This window comes from Pipistrellus kuhlii, unplaced genomic scaffold (genome assembly GCF_014108245.1).
Source record: "Pipistrellus kuhlii isolate mPipKuh1 unplaced genomic scaffold, mPipKuh1.p scaffold_m20_p_21, whole genome shotgun sequence".
NCBI lineage: Eukaryota > Metazoa > Chordata > Mammalia > Chiroptera > Vespertilionidae > Pipistrellus > Pipistrellus kuhlii.
The window spans coordinates 4,807,480-4,824,289 of NW_023425520.1; the positions used below are offsets into that span (position 1 = coordinate 4,807,480).

Sequence of the window (16,810 nt, forward strand, 5' to 3'; positions counted from 1 at the left end):
ATGTAAGACAGCAATAAAGCAATCAGTATGGGCAGGACTAAACTTAGATGAAATTCAGAAATAGAAATTTATCTTTTTTATGTCCCAGCCTCCAGCATTTCTCTTGTGCTTTTCCCTCTCTTTTACAGTGATTCGTTGTGTCACAAGTTGTCTCTGTTGGCATTAATACATATATTCATATTTGGTGATTAATGGTTCATCAACTGTAATTCATTACTTCTCCCAGGAATATTCATATTTTAATTAGAGATGGATTCTTCAGGTTCAAGAAGGAACTTGCAGGGATGGAATTTCAGATTTCACTCGGCAGGTATCAGTCAGCCACTAGATCTCCATTCCCCCAGAAATCTCACAATTGTTTGCTTCCCTGATGGATCAGAGATGAGACCTGCAAAGCTCATTCAATTCAGTTCACACCGTAAGGATAATTTTTCCATTTAATAGAGGAGTAGCTGAAATGCGCAGCTAGTAGGTGATAGACAGGTTAGAATCCAATTCTTCTCCATAGAATCATAGAAGCAGAGGCCTGGCAAGGATCTTAGTCACACCAGGCATGTCCATTCTCCTTCTGACCTCACCAAATAGTTGTCAGCTCCCCCCTGACAGAGAACCCAGATCAGCCCAGTGATTTTTCATACATTGTTGATCTGAGCTCTGTGTCACCTTGATAATTCTACCTAGGATATCATCTTCAACTGATGCCCTTTGACCTTGACTTTCCTTTTCCGGGTTAAATGTTCTTAGTTTCTTCACTTCTTCTTCATGTGACTATTTTCACCCCCTAGATCATCCTAATTATGCTTTTCTAAACTTGCTACCCTTTACCTCAAAGTATGGTGCTCAGAACCAAACTTAGTACTCCAGGTGTGGTCTGGATACAGTCATTCATTTGATCATTCATTCATTCATTCATTCAGTGTCCAACTTTTCTCAGGTCCATGTCAGGTTCTCAACAAGAACAAAGAAACCAACAAGAAGCCCCTCAAAGACAAGAAAGCAGAGTTGAGGGTGGAACCTTTTCTGTCTTCCACCAGCAGTTGGTCCTGATGGGCCAGGGTTGGAGATGAGCAGTAAGTCCTTGTAGATGATCAGGTTAGACAAACACCCAGGCAGTTTGGGCCCCTGCAGCTTTGAGAAGGATTACCTGGAAGGAGCTGGGCTTTCCCGCAGAGTAGTGAGAGATGCTAGCTCCATTGCTCAGGACACAGTACCCTTTTGGTTGCTTCCCAAGATCAAAGGAGTTCTGGTTTTTAGAGACTTACGGTCACTTTGCTCTCAAGTCCTTTTCCATGGCCTCCTGTTGTAGCATGTGCCTCGTTCTGCACCAAGCTGCTTCTCTGAGTGGGAAGCTGGCCCAATTTGTACAAAAACCCACCCTGCTACTCTGGGGTGTGTGCCTGCCACAGGCTTTTATAAAACGTATTTGGGTTGTAATGAGAACACCTCTCCTCAGATCCCCGTCCAGCTCTTGTTCCTTTGTGATGCCAAAGTTGACATGCCCTCTGCCTGTCTCCATAATAAAACCTGATCTCTGGTTCACAAAGCCACCTCTCCACTCAGGGGGCAATGTGGAGCCACCGAGAGGGGTGGTGAGCTCACACAGGCATGGGGATGCTCCCAGGCCGTGGAAAACTACCCGCCTGACTCCTGCCCCGTCCATCACACCCTTTGTTGTCCCTCCTCCCTCGCCCCAGCTCTTCACAGGCAGTTGGACTGACTCACTGTACAGAGAGGCAACAGCCCAGGAACAGGGAACACAATTTCAGTCAAGGTCGGAAGGCAAGTCTGGAGTCGGGATTCTGGAGCTGGGAGTCTACAGAACTTGGACATTTCTACCGGTGGCGTCTTTCATGTTTCTTTCCTCACCCGGGCCTTTGATGAGTCAGATGTTCCTCAAAGGGAAAAAAATCCATCAAAGATCTCAGCACAAACAAGCTCTCAGCGTGGAATGAGGGGGGAGATTCCAAACTTTTCCATGAGAGAATGGCATCTCCTCCCCACCCCCAAGTTCATGGCATGAATATCCCCTGCTTTTGCTCCGTAGAAGAACTCGGCATTTCCATCGCTCTTGTTTTCAGATGTTGTTTGGCTCCAGTGTGAACTGTCCTGGCTTTGAGCTGGAGATCTGACCCCCAACTCCGCATTCACTGCACACACAGCCTGCATACAAATGTTAGCCAAAGGCTGCTTTATCACAGGCATATTCCTTCCCTCATTGGGGAGCCACCTTACACCTGATCCATCTCTGCTCACAGAATTTTAAAAATTAAAACGCTTAATATTGCTTATTTGGCAAAAGGAAGTGTAAATATTATGTCAGTGCTAAAACACTACTTAATCCTGATAGATGGGTTCTCAGGGAAGCGTGACGCTGACCGACAGATGTTAAATGACACCCGCTGTTCCCAGCGGAGCACAAACAGGCTCTGCCGTTCCAGGATGTGTGGCAGCGAGGCTTGCAGCGAGCATTTCTCAGTCTGTACAAATACCAAGCGATCACGCTGTGCCCTGAAACCAATACAGGGTTCCCTGTCAACGACATCTCAACAAGAACAAAGAAACCAACAAGAAACCCCTCAAAGACAAGAAAGCAGAGTTGAGGGTGGAACCTTTTCTGTCTTCCACCAGCAGTCGGTCCTGATGGGCCAGGGTTGGAGATGACCAGTAAGTCCTTGTAGATTAGGGGTGTCGAACTCAATCAGAGAAGGGGCCAAAATCTAAAATCCAGCCTAAATCGCGGGCCGAATGGTTTACTGAACAGTCATAAACTGTCATTGTGATGGAAACGCAGGGGAGTGCAGTGATGACAGCGCGGTGTGGGCCACATGGCAAGGCCTGGCGGGACGGATTTGGCCCGCGGGCCTTGAGTTTGACACATGTGTTGTAGATGATCAGGCTAGACAAACACCCAGGCAGTTTGGGCCCCTGCAGCTTTGAGAAGGATTACCTGGAAGGAGCTGGGCTTTCTCGGATTACCGGGGGCCTTCGGATGATGTCAGAAATTCCAGAGGAGGAGATTTGAGAAGAAAGTAAGAAAAGTTGAACATCTGCTCTCTATAAAAAGAATGAGCATGCCAAAAAGAAGAAGAAGAAAAAAAGTGTACCTCAGCTCCTCCCTTCCTAGCTCCTCCAGGTATCTCTTGTCCTGGCACTTATGAGGCTGAATAGGCAAACCAGTTGGGAAGAGGCTCAGCAAGGGATTTGTAATCTTGGACATTAATACTAAAAAAAATAAAAAATAAAAATACTGATGCCTGAAGCTCAACCCACAGAGATTGTAATGCAATTCGTGCTAAGTAGGGCTGGGCCTTTGCATGTTTCTGTAGACTCCCAGGATATGTGCAGCCAATGCTGACACCATGGGGCTGAGGACTATCCTGCCAATGCAAGAGACTGTGGGGGTGACTGGTGTTTGAGATTAAATGCTGCTGGGCTTCTACCTTCAATGGAGCAAAATCAGCATTGACTTCCCATGGTTTTTAGGCTTTAAAAAAATCTGTAAATATCCTATAGTCATTCCAGAGAAAGTGGGACTTTCCCCTGTGTGACACCCCATCACCTTCCCAGCAAGGGCCATGCTCGCCCCTTGGATGAGCTGGATGGATGCAGGTGGACACTGGCCACACAGGCGATCTAGCCTAAAAATCTCTCCTAAATCTCTCCTATGACCCATATCAGGCCCTGATCAGACTCTGGAATTAAATCAAGGTCAAAGGTGAAGCTTTTTTGGGGGTGAGAGGAGGACATGGGTGGAAACTGAGATTCCAGTCCTTTCCCTTGCCCAGTTTTGACGGGTAGTCTGTCTGGGAAAGTTTGTGCAAAGGCCAAGTCTATGGCTAAACTAGGAGCTCTTTGTGTTCCAGAACTATGGCTCTTGCCCCTTTTCTTGCGCAGTAAATAACTCTGGGCTTGGAAAAACAAGCCCCGGTGACATGTTCACGATGGCTGTGGGAGGGGCAGAGCGTGATGTCTGAGTGCAGAACTCAGAGCGCGCAGCCTACTCGGACCCTCCAGTCTCAGATTTCTTCTCTGCAGCGACCGGCGGGGACCGTGGCCGTGTGAGTGACCAAGGTCCTAAGAGCGACCAAGGAACGGATTGTATGTCCTGGAGTGAATTCTGTGGCCCTCCACCGAGGCCCTAATATAGGGAGATGCACCCCACAGCCACTGGGGGTGTGGAAGCTAGTGACTCAGCGGTGTCCCTGTGGCCAGGCCTTTCTCAGAAAGAGCTATTACCCAACTCAAGGGGCTCGCTGCCTGGGGTGTCCTATTCAAGGTCCAGGCGTGGTTGGTCCTTAGGCAGTTTTATTCACTCGCAACAAATAACAGAGACAGAATTCACACCCAAAGCTCTGTCTCCCCGAAGGAAACCATAGCCATTGCTTATCTACACGATTTGGTTAGTCGCATGTTGATTTCTTCTTTGCGGTCTGCTAACCTTACCCTATTGGATTAGGTTGAGCTCATCCTGTGTAAAATAAGACTGTGTTAACATTGATCAAGGATAGCATTTAGTAAGGACCACCCAAACCTTGAGAGCCCTGTCCTAACAGAACCGCAATACCTCAGGTTATTCCCATTTTTCAGGAGATGGCCGAGGTTGGGGTTACAAGTGCCCACCCCTCCCCTCAGTCTGGGACACATTGGCTTTGGAGCTTTGTAAAGTACTGGGGGAGGCCTCAGGCTCGCCAGCCTAGGTGGCTCAGTCCCTTCCCGCAGTCCTCACTTCCTTGCGGCTCTCCCTCACAGGGCACCCAGACTAAGCGACTGTCTCATCCGCCATGGCCTCTGTTCCCTCCGAGGTCAGCCTTAAGATGTCTGGCATTCACATCACCCTAGAGTAGGGGTGTCGAACTCAATCAGAGAAGGGGCCAAAATCTAAAATCCAGCCTAAATCTCGGGCTGAATGGTTTACTGAACAGTCATAAACTGTCATTGTGATGGAAACGCAGCGGAGTGCAGTGATGACAGCGCGGTGCGGGCCACATTGCAAGGCCTGGCGGGACGGATTTGGCCCGAGGGCCTTGTGTTTGACACATGTGCCCTAGAGACACGACTGACTTGTTTTGTAATTAAGAGAAAAAAAGCTTTTTTTTTTTCCTTTTTCTTTTTCACCCAGGTGTAAACCTCTAGCATTTATTTCCCTTCTGACAGCAATGGCCTTCCCAAGGAGGCATGGGGAGGACCAATGGAAACACCAGGGACAAACTACAGTGATTACACATTTGCACGATGGAGTTTGAGAGGCAGACTGCAATGGGATTTCAAAGACCATAGGTGGTGGGGAGGGAGAGATGACGTGGTGGGGGGGCTGCTGGGAGAAGACTAAGATATCAGAGGCACCAAGGGCAAGTGGGAAGAGAGGCAAAGGAGAGGCAGAGAACTTTCCTTAGAGATGAGAGATTTTTTTTTAATTTCCTGGATCAGTCACTTTTAATGGCTTAAAAAAAAATCCCCCTTGTGAATTTACTGCCTGAGTCTTTGTAATCTGAGAGCTGAGGGCTTTCCCGGGGAGGGGACAATGCCTGCAGACCTGGGCAAAGAGTTAAATCTCATCATGTGAACACGCTCCGGGAGGCCCCACCTGTGTGTGCCCTGTACTTAAGGGATTAGAGCCAACTTTGAAATTATGATACCCTGTGTCCCCGGAAATAAGACAGTGTCTCATATTAATTTTTTTCTCCCCAAAGTTGCGCTAGGTCTTATTTTCAGGGGATGATGTCTTATCTTTCCATGCGCTAGGTCTTATTTTCGGAGGATGTCTTATTTTCGGGGAAACACGGGTATGTTTTACCTCGAGCGAGTGCCTTATTCCTTAAGCTTCCATTTCCTTGAAGGAGGGGGCAAGAAACCCACCAAGGCTGTCAGGTAATCAGGTGCATGAGGCTCTGCGTGCGGGCTTTAATGACGTTAGCCTAAGTGCAGGCGGATGAAGGGCTTACTCATATATTTTATGTGAGACCTATTTCCAATACTCGTGATTTCGCTTCAGAGGTATTGCTTGCAAGAGGTCTCTCTGCCCCAGATGAAGGTGACGTTTGCAGGGAGATGCAGGGACCAGGGGCTCGTGGGAAGGGAAAGGGGAATTTTAAATGAATTCTATTGAGGTCTACGCGTCCCTGCCAGGGTCTTCAAGAAACGTAAGTAAAAACCCGCTGTTCTCGATTAAACAAAGGTGTTCTTGGCCTGGAACAGGCGATTATTACACCGAAGACAGAAATTCCTTTCCCCTGCACTTGGCATACCAGGAACAGGGACCGGTGCCTTTAAGAGAATGACCATTGTCTGCTTCGGCTATGGGACCGCTTTTGATGATTTGTTCTCCATGGATGAGCCAGGCAGGGTGAGGGTGGGAGAATGAGAGGTAACAAGAAACGTGTAAGCTCCATACCATACAGACTTTAGGAAACAGAAAACCACGCAGGGATGTCTAATAAAGACACAGTCCTTTATTTTTAAAACACTCATGTTGCAAAAAATACATAGAAAAATAAAAGTTGGGTTCGGATACTTTATTCAACTTTAAGTCACAGGCCTTGGCATGTTATAGATTAGAGCAGGGTTTGTTATATGCACGTTGAGCAAACCAAACTGATTTTATTACACAGGGGTGAAAACGGAGGGCTGTCTGGGTGAAGCGGTCTGGGATACCCTGCAGGTCCTCCACCAGACACCCCACATACTAGCTCTTCAAATGCCCTTCTGCCAGTTCAGACAGGGTAGCATAACTAGTCCCAAGCAGGGAAAGGCAGGATGGATTCACGAACCAAATAATTTTAAACAAAGGCTGTTTGTTTGTTTTTTTGCAACCCAATATATATCACAGTGAAATGTTTAGTACTTGTAGAATTGCAGGTTGAAAGATTTAAATTTAGGAGGTGGGAGAGAAGGTACTGAGCAGAGAATGAGCTTTGAGCATTTTTATCTTGGAAGACGTGGGAAAAGGGGGGAGGGGTTCAGGTTATGCTGCCTTCTGCGCTCCCCAGCTCCCCAGCATTGTCAGCAGCACGTGGTGTTTTGCAGTATTTCAATGTGGAGTTTGAGCGCTAGAAACTGGGGTGAAAGGGGCCAACATTCCATCAACTATGGTGGGTTTGCCACCAACAGTAAATTGGCCCTTTTAAGAGGAGGAAATGGAAAGGTTTCTCACTGAAGAGAATTAAGTGGTGGGATCAAGAGATTTCCAGGCCTTGGGGTACTTCATTAGTGACTGGCTTGCTTAATTCTGTCTTCCCTCTTCCAGGTCACCTGAGATAACAGGATGCGAACGCAAGGGTGGCCACATTTCTCCTCGGCCCTCCTCTGGTTCTCTCTGAAATCACGCGGTGACTCATTTTGGGGATCCATTTTTTAAAAATATATATATCTTATTGATTTTTTTACAGAGAGGAAGAGAGAGGGATAGAGAGTTAGAAACATTGATGAGAGAGAATCATCGATCAGCTGCCTCCTGCACACCCCCACTGGCGATGTGCCTGCAACCAAGGTACATGCCCTTGACCGGAATCAAACCTGGGACCCTTCAGTCCGCAGGCCGACGCTCGATCCCATTGAGCCAAACCGGTTTAGGCCATTTTTTTTTTTTTAATAGGCATTAAGCACAGTTCCTGAAGCATTGGGAAAATTATGTTTTGTTTCGTGATGGGAGTCACAATAATGTTGCATTTTAAAAACTGTTTCTTTTTTTTTTCTTAGCCTCTTTCTGCAAAGTGCTCTCTCCCAGACTGGGCTCTCTGAGGCCCAGGAAGACTTATCTTCCACTGCCCTGTTCCCCTGCCCCCCCTCCCTTCCGCCCCCGCAAGCCCTGAGTCCTGAATCTCCACGGCCAGCTCAATGGCAGCGACCCTGCATTGTGTACTGCTTTCCCGTGTGTGAAAGCCATTCCTCTTGCTTCCTCTGCCTGTGGGGATTCCAAAGGGTTGTCAGACTTTGAACTGTAACAACAGCCACCAGAAAGTCCTATAAAAGCAGCAGTGACCCCTGGAGCTGTCAAATCTTTAAATAGGATTTGGGATTTGATGCTGTATATTTTTAAAAGAAAAAAAAAGAGAATTGTTAGACATATTCAAAAACACACAAATGCATGTATTTTAGCCAATTCTGAACCTGTCCTCCTCCTTTGTTTAACCCAGGAAAGATAAAGTTTGAGAGAGAGAGAAAACAGCACACAAACAAAATAAAAAACTGGACCAGATCTCGGGCTAAATAAGGAAGGCATCTGTTAGGTGCAGCCAGACCGCAAGTCTGGGTTGAAAAGGAGCCATTCAGCGGGTGATTGCTGTGGGAAAGGGACAGAAAATATAAGACGGGAGGCGCGTGAAGAGTTATGTGATCGTCGTGATGTGGTGTGTAAGATCGCCCGAAAACTCCAGGAGCTCCTCATTCAAAATTCTCGGGCCCTGGGAGGTTTTTGGTTTGCTTTTACCTTTTGCTGGTAAAATTGCAATGCCCCTGCAGCTTCTGGCCTGGGCCCGCTGCTTACAGCAGTGCTGGTTCTACAGCTTGTCTAACACCCGCGGCGAGGAACTCTCAGTCTGCTTGGACCACCTTGCAAATACTTAAGTTGGTGAACTCTGTAAAAAGGACTAAACCTGAGCATGACAGGTTTCTCGGCGGCGAGACCCTCTCCTTCCCTCTCTGACAGACCAAGAGAAACACCTTGGTCATCTTCCAAGGCCCATGAGGCTTTTGAACTTTAGTCTAATTCGGTGGGTGACCTCCTCGTCTTGGCTGTCCTCTCTCCCTCAAGTTTGCTCTTTCAGAGTCTATGCCCGGTTACATGGGAGAACGGAGCTCCAGGGACGCAATCCTCAGCAGCAATGCGACAGCAAACACAACAGCCCACTCAGTTCTTGAGAAACAGCACTTGGCTCTACCCTTCCCCACTTCAGACAGGTGTCTGCAAGCAAAAATGACCTATATTATGTGTGTGGGGAGCTATTTGGATATGAAATTATTCACGGGTCCACACCTCTCCTTGGCCCACCAGTGAAGAGTCCGGAATTTCCATGCAAACCTCCAACAGTCTTGGTCCGCATGCCTCTTGCTCCCCAGTCCTCCCGCCCTGGCCCTTTGGCCTTGAGGAAAGACAACCTGGAGCAGGCAGTGTCTGCTCACGTACACGTCTGTCCTCTGAGCAGGTGTCCTCGGAGCTGGCGTTACCAGAAAGCGGGGCTCCAGCCCCCCAGGCAGTACAGGTAGGGGTAGTGAGGGTAGCTGTTGTACACGGAGATGAGGGGGGCCCGGGAGAAGCCCTCGTCCTTCAGGGCCGGCAAGGGCGAGTGCTTCTCCAGACCGCCCAGGTCCGAGGCGAGCTGCTTCCGCTTGGTCTTGTAGCGCCTGTTCTGGAACCATATTTTCACCTGGGTCTCGGTGAGCTTCAGGTTCTTGGCCAGGTGAGCCCTCTCGGGGGCCGACAGGTACTTCTGGTGGCTGAACTTCCTCTCCAGCTCGATGACCTGGGTGTGGGAGAAGGCGGCCCGGGAGCGCTTCTGCGGCTGCTTGGGGGCGTGGGGCAGGCTGGGCGAGGCGCCCGAAGTGTCCTCACAGTCCAGCAGATAAGTCTCCGAGGGCCTATCTGGAAACGAGAGGGGAGAAGAGGGGATGGGAAGGGAAATGTTACATGGTGGCCGGGAAGAGGGCTGAATTCAGTCCACCCTTATCTCTTTGGTGAGTGAACAAACAGCCCACTGTCATCTTGGATACATTTCACGGTTTTCACATGACCAAGGCATTCTCAGGCCCGGAGTGAGTGAAGATGTATATACTATGTATTAGTTTCCTAATAGCCATCAAGAACCCAAAGAAGAGGCTGTTAGTGGCAGAGCTTCCTGCTGGACAGTCCCCTAGATTTAAGCAGGGATTCTGGATCTGGGTCCTGAGGGCAGTGGGAAGGGGGTGGGGGGAGAAGACAGGGAAAGAAGACACCTTGTGAAGCACCCAGGGCCTCCGGTGTGACCTCCGGGTGGCCGGGGAGGGCTTGTGTGACAGGAGAGGCTTCAGGGCTAAAGGAAAGCACCTTTTCTGGCTTTAATCCCCCCCCCCCCCCAAGTGAGGCGTTTAGGATACCTCATAAGGAGTGATGGGAAAGGAAATAAGTCTACTTTAAATGTCCCGAAGACCAGAGGGATCTCCCAACTTGATTGTTTTTGCTGCTCCTGTGATTGGGAAGCAAAAGGGCACATTCTAATTCGTTGGGCACACTCTAATGTCTTCCTATTAGTGATTATCAGTTATTGGGGGTACATTCGTACTGTAAATGCTAAGAGGTAAAGCGGGGCTGGCACCGATCAGCAGTCAGTCGCGGGATGGCTGGGGGCCGGGTGGGGTTTCACTGGGACTAGGGGTGTGGGTGGGGGCACGGTGGGCGCTGCGTCAGCTCTGGTTTTTGAGCTCTGGGCGCGGGAACCCTTGGAGCCGGGAGCTCGGAGCATCCTGCGCGGAGTCAGGCCGATGTCTGCATCCTGCGCCGCCTGAACGCTGGGGCTCAGGGTTCATCTCCGAGGAGGCGCACCCGCGGCAGGAGGCAGCGAGGTCCCTCCCGCCGCATCCCCGCATCCCGCATCCCGCATCCCGCATCCCCGCAGCAGCCGGAGCTCCGGGAGGCGCGCCTCGGACCGGTCCTCACGCCCGCGCAGCCTGCAGGTCAGTCCGCCCTCGGCGGGTCCCCACCCGCCCGGCCCGGCCCGGCCTCCGGGGCCCCGAGGAGGGTTTACCTGGCTCCGTCTCCGCCGGCGACGCGGCCTCCCCGGGCGCGGCGCGGGGCCGGGCGCTCGCCTGCTCCTCCGGCGCGTCCGCACCGCCGCTCCCCGCCGTGGGCTCCGGCTCCGGGCTCGGCCGCTCCGCGCGCTGCTGGCGGGGCAGAGGCGGGGGCCGCGGCCGGCCGCCCGGGCAGTCCCGCAGGATGTCCTGGATGAGGAAGGAGGTGAGCGGCTTGGCCTGGGTGGCCGCCCCCTCCTCCCCGGGCCGCGGCTCGGGAGTCCGGAGCATCCCGTCGATAGAGGACTGGGCTCCTCGTCTGGGCTCCCCGGACCCCGCGGCGGCGCCCGCGGCTGCGCCCCACTTTCACTTTCCGCCGCCGCGCGCCCTTATAAGCCCGGGGCGCGCGCCGCGCCGCCGCCCCATTGGCCACGGGGACCCGGGCCGCCCGCCCATTGGCCGCCGGTGCTCCAGGTGAAGGGGTGGGAAGGGGGAGTCCTGGGCTTGGCCTGGGTCCCCACTTCCCCGGAGGGTTTCTTTCCAAATTCCTCCTTCTCTCCCCTGGCTGGCCTCCTCCGCCCAAAGCCGGTCTCTGCTGCCCCAACCCACAATACAATGTTGACGCTTCTTCTGGGGAATAATGATGCAGAAGAGAAATGTTCCATTTAGTTCTTACAAATTGTTAAAGCGCCTTTACTAAGAAAGAGGTGAGTGGGGCAGCTGCCATCATCTCAGTTTACAGGTGAATTCTGGGTGCCGGGTGACCAGGAGAGACTGGTTGCAAAGCTGGACCTATGAAGGCTCTCAAAGAGACGTGGCCACTCAGGGCGGCCCCTGACCCCAGGCTGGCTGGATTCTGTACTGGAAAATATTGGGGCCACTATATCGAGAAAGTGGAATCGGAATGATGGGCTAAAGCACTGAACCGAGGTTAAATTTACTGAAGTTGATAACACTGTTGTGATTGCATAAACGAATATTCTTAGGAAATGAACACCAAAGTATCCCTGTCTGTACTTACCCTGAAATGGTTCAGAAACAATGATACAGGTGGATCCATCCCAGACGATAAAGTGAGTGGGTTAAACTAGTAACAATCCGGCGAACCTGGTATGCAGGGGTTCTTTTGAACTGTTTTTATTTATGCAGCTTTTCTGTAGTCCTGGTCTAAGGCACCGTGCATTCAGCTGTAAACTTTTCAGAAGGACGGTACGTTGAGTATCTGGGGAGAAGAGCTGGGAAGCAGGTTATTGTGGACGAAGCACCTGCCAGAGAGAACCACCCTGTGCAACGGAAAGGCCTTTGGCAAAGATGGTTTTCTTTTCTCACTTTTCATTCAAACATTTCTTTAAACATTTCCTTTTGAAATACTAATGGATTCGTAAAAGTTCGTAAAATTAGTACCCTCAGCTTCTCCCAGTGATTATGTATTATGTAACTACAAAAAATAATTTAAAGACCAGGAAATTGACATTGGCACAATACTGTTAACTATACTATTGACTTTATTTTGTTTTATTTATTTATTTATTTATTTATTTATTTTTGGGTTAATCCTCACCCAAGGATATTTTCCCATTGATTTTTAGAGAGAGTGGAATGGAGAGGGAGAGACAGAGAGAAACATTGATGTGAGAGAGGCACATCAATTGGTTGCTTCCTCCACACACCCGGACCAGGCTCAGGGAACCTGCACGCAAGGTACGTGCCCTTGACCAGAATTGAACCAGGACCCTTCAGGGCCAATGCTCTAACCACTGAGCCAAACTAGCTAGGGCCAGACCTTATTTTTAAATCACTTTAACACCTTCATTCACTTACACGTGTGTGTAGCTGTATGCAATTTTATCACATGTATAGGTTCTTGTAATAAAACAGTAAAGACACAGAATTGTCCCATCAGCACAGAACTCCCTCTGCTATCTCTGTAGTAAGTACTCATGCCCCTTCTTTCTGCCCATGGCCCCATGCAGCCACTAATCTGTTCTCCAACTCTAGCGTTTTACCATTTGGACAATGTTATATGAATGGAATCAAACATTGTATAGTACCTAACCTTTTGGAATGGCTTTTATCACTAAGCATATGTCTTGAGTTTCACTCAGATTATTGCACATGTTAATAGTTAATATTTTTATTGCTGAATGGTATTATTTTATTGTGTAGGTCTATCAAAATTTGTCCAACCTCCCTGCCCCTACTGCTATAGTTGTTTTGCTATTATGAATGAAAGTGCTATGAACATTCATTTTTGTGTGAATATGAGTTTTTGTTTTTCTGTGATAAATATCCAAGAGTGCAATTGTTGGGTGATAAGGTAACTGCATATTTAGTTTGGTAAGAAACCACCAAACTATTTTCCTGAGTGGCTATACCATTTTAGGTATTCACTAGCAGTGTATCCATGTTCCAGTTTCTCTACATCTTTTTTTTTTCTTTTAAACTTTTTAAAAATTTATTTTATTGGTTTTTTACAAAGAGGAAGGAAGAGAGATAGAGAGTGAGAAATATCAATGAGAGAGAAACATCGATCAGCTGCCTCCTGCACTGAAGATGTGCCAGCAACCAATGTACATGCCCTTGACCGGAATCGAACCTGGGACCCTCCAGTCCCCAGGCTGACACTCTAGCGAGCCAAACCGGCCAGGGCCAGTTTCTCTACATCTTAATCAGCATTTGGTGGTATCATTATTTTTTATTTTAGCCATTATAATTGGTGTGTAGTCTTTTTTTATTATTAAAAATATATTTTATTGATTTTCTACAGAGAGTACAGAGAGGAAGGGAGAGAGACAGAGAGTTAGGAACATCGATGAGAGAGAAACATTGATCAGCTGCCTCCAGCACACTCCCCACGGGATGCACCCGCAACCTAGGTACATGCCCTTGATCGGAATTGAACCTGGGACCTTTGAGTCCACAGGCCGACACTCTATCCACTGAGCCACACCAGTGTGTGGTCTTATCTCATTGTGGCTTAAATTTTTAATTTGCATTTCCCAAATGGCTGACGATATTAAATATTTTTTCATGTGCTTCTTTGCCATCCATGTTTCCTCATTGGTGAAATATCTGTTCAACTTTTTTGCCCATACTATAATTAGATTTTTTGAATTCAGGTTGTTGAGGTTTCTTAAAAAAAGAAAAAAAAAGAAAAAGAAAGATTTTTTTTTAAATTGGTTGATTTGAGAAAGAAGGGGTGGGAAGGGGAGGGAGGGAGGGAGAAAGAGAAAGAGAGACAGAGAGAAAACCTGAGATAAATTTTAATTGGTTGATTTGAGAGAGGGGAGGGAGGGAAGGAGGAGAGAGAGAGAGAGACTGAGATAAATTTGTTATTCCACTTATGCATGAATTCATTTGTTGCCTCTTATATGCATCTGACCAGGGACTGAACTCTCAATCTTGGTGTATCAGGTCAATACTCTAACCAATTGAACTACCCAGCCAGGGCTTCATTGTTGAGGTTTGATAGTTCTTTATATATTCTACTATAGGCCTAGTGCATGAAATTTGTGCACTGGCAGGAAGGGGGTCCCTCATTCCGGCCTGCGCTCTTTTGCAGTCCAGGAGCCATTGGGGGAAGACATCAGTCAGACATCTCCTTAGGGCTGCCACAAAGGCAGGAGGGGCTCCCTGCCTTAATTTGTGGCACACAGAAGGCGCCCTGTAAATGTTTGCTGAGGACCACAGGGTCAAGGCAAATCCTGGGGTAGGGTCTGTACTCTTTCCTATGCCTCATTTCTGCATCTTAGACTGGGTGAAAAGATCAAGGACAATCAAGAAGATGCCAAGGGGCTCTCTAGGGGTCCTCTTTCGATGGAATAGAATCCCAGAGAAGAGTATTACACCCACCCCAAGATGGTCCCCTCCCCCACCCCTGTGGCTTGTGAATGAGCTCTGCAAAAGGCAAAGGGGAGTTAAAGCTGCAGATGAAATGAAAGGTGCTCATCAACTGCCCTTGAGATGAGAAGGTGATTCTGGATTATCCCAGTGGGGCGGATGTAATCACAGCGACCCTGCTAGTGGTTCTCAACCTGTGGGTCTCGACCCCTTTGGGGGTCGAATGACCCTTTCACAGGGGTCGCCTAAGACCATTGGAAAACACAGGTATTTACATTATGATTCATAACAGTAGCAAAATTACAGTTATGAAGTAGCAACAAAAATAATTTTATGGTTGAGGTCACCACCACATGAGTAACTGTATTAAAGGGTCATGGCATTAGAAAGGTAGGGAACCACTGCTCTAGAAGGAACACAGTTCTGCTGCCACCTTGGTTTGGGCCCAATAAGACCCATTTGGGCTTCTAGAAACGTATACAGGGCATTTATAAAAGGATGCAGAAATGATGAGAGGAGGACACCAGCTCTGTTCTGATATGAACTTTGGGCTTTTATTTTAAATGTGAAATATGCATTTTGACCCATAATCTCAACTTTCATTAAAAGTGTTCTTCTTTGTATATAATCTTCCAGTCTTCCGCCATGTTGGAATGTAGGATATACGTAGTGTCATTTTGTATCCTGTTTTTTTTTTCCCCTTCCAACTTCATGTTATACCATAAACATTTATATATTGCTTCGTTACCTATTTTAGAAGCCATCTAGGTCCAAAGACATTTAGAGCTAGAAGGGACCTTGAAATTATCTAATAACATTTCTCCTTTTTTTTTTTTTTTTCCTAGAAAAGAACCTGAGCTAGACAGGGACCATAGAACCATAGCTGGAAGTGGAGTCTCATCAGCTTCCAGGGCACCGCCTTCCACCCTCTGCCCATGTGACCTGCCTCCAGTGCCACCCTCCTGTGTGGAAAGTGGGAGCCACACTTACAGACCTGCCCCGCACACACGTGTTTTAGAGGGCACCTGGGGTTTGTTATAAGCAACGACTGTGTGAAGGAAGACGTGTTTATGCTCACAGGTCCCCAGGAACAGGTGTCACGATGCACTATGCAGGGCCCCCTGGGGGAGCAGCAGGTGGAAAGGATAAGGGGCAGGAGAAGCCATGAGCACAAGCCTTTGTTGTGGCTTTGTGGGGAAGGAATGGGCCAAACTGAGGAGGTTTAGGCTCGATCAGCTGCCTCCTGCACACCCCCTACTGGGAGATAGGGGTGCTCTCTAGTTATTTGTTACCTGGCCCAGAGGTGACCTGGGGAAGCGGGGATATTGGCTGAGTGAGTGAGAGATAAAGGAAATGGTTAGTTTGCAGGTAAAAGCCATGCTTGCTGCCGAGTGGTTGCTGTTTCTACAAATTAGCTAATTCAGGGAGGCCTCCTAGCATCATAAACTATAGAGAATAAAAACATGCAAAATGCTCATTAGCCTACATCATTTTCATAGCGTGTGCACGTGAGCGCGCGCACACACACACACACACACACACACACATTTTAAAAATATGTTTCAAGGCCTCCTGGAGTTGCCACACCAACTGTAGGCTTTACCTGAACACATCTGGATGTGTGTCTCCCAGGGAGGGCCTGTGTGCAGGCTTTGCTAACTCAGAACGACCCAAAGCAAAGGAGAGGGAGAAGAGGACCCGGCCACAGCCACCACCACAATAAAACGGGCTGCTAGCAGTCCAGCAGCCGCCGAGGTTTATAAGACTTCCGAGAAGGTGCAGTCCCCGTTAATGGTGTCCAGATGGCGGCTGCCGAGGCTGAGGAGTAATCCCCGGTCTCCCTCGGTTGGTGGCTGAGCTCAGGGTACATGTCCAGGTGTGCAGTCAGGTCCCTAGGGGCTACCTTCTCATGGCCAAGACCCTTTGGGGTATAGCCTTCTTTTTCTAAAATTCTCACCTGAGAATATGCTTTTATTGATTTTTAAAAATATATCTTTTATTGATTTTTTACAGAGAGGAAGGGAGAAGAATAGAGAGTTAGAAACATTGATGAGAGAGAAACATCGACCAGCTGCCTCCTGCATGCCCCCTACTGGGAATGTGCCTACAACCAAGGTATCACACATGCCCTTGACTGGAATCGACCTGGGACCCTTCAGTCCGCAGTCTGACACTATCCACTGAGCCAAACCGGTTAGGGCTTATTGATTGTTTTTAGAGAGAGAGAGAAAGAGAGAGATATCAGAGAGAAACATCCATTGGTTGCCTCCCC

General features: G+C 48.6%; 1 protein-coding gene across 1 annotated transcript; it reads right to left on the bottom strand.

The window, feature by feature from the left end:
- Window positions 1–8,419: 8,419 nt before the first annotated feature.
- Window positions 8,420–11,059, bottom strand: NKX3-1 (NK3 homeobox 1). The gene is made up of 2 exons (XM_036450400.2): window positions 10,716–11,059; window positions 8,420–9,577 (listed from the first exon to the last, which is right to left on the bottom strand). Exons 1-2 carry the CDS (start codon window positions 10,987–10,989, stop codon window positions 9,159–9,161), a joined length of 693 nt encoding a protein of 230 aa, XP_036306293.1. The 5' UTR covers window positions 10,990–11,059; the 3' UTR covers window positions 8,420–9,158.
- Window positions 11,060–16,810: the final 5,751 nt, after the last annotated feature.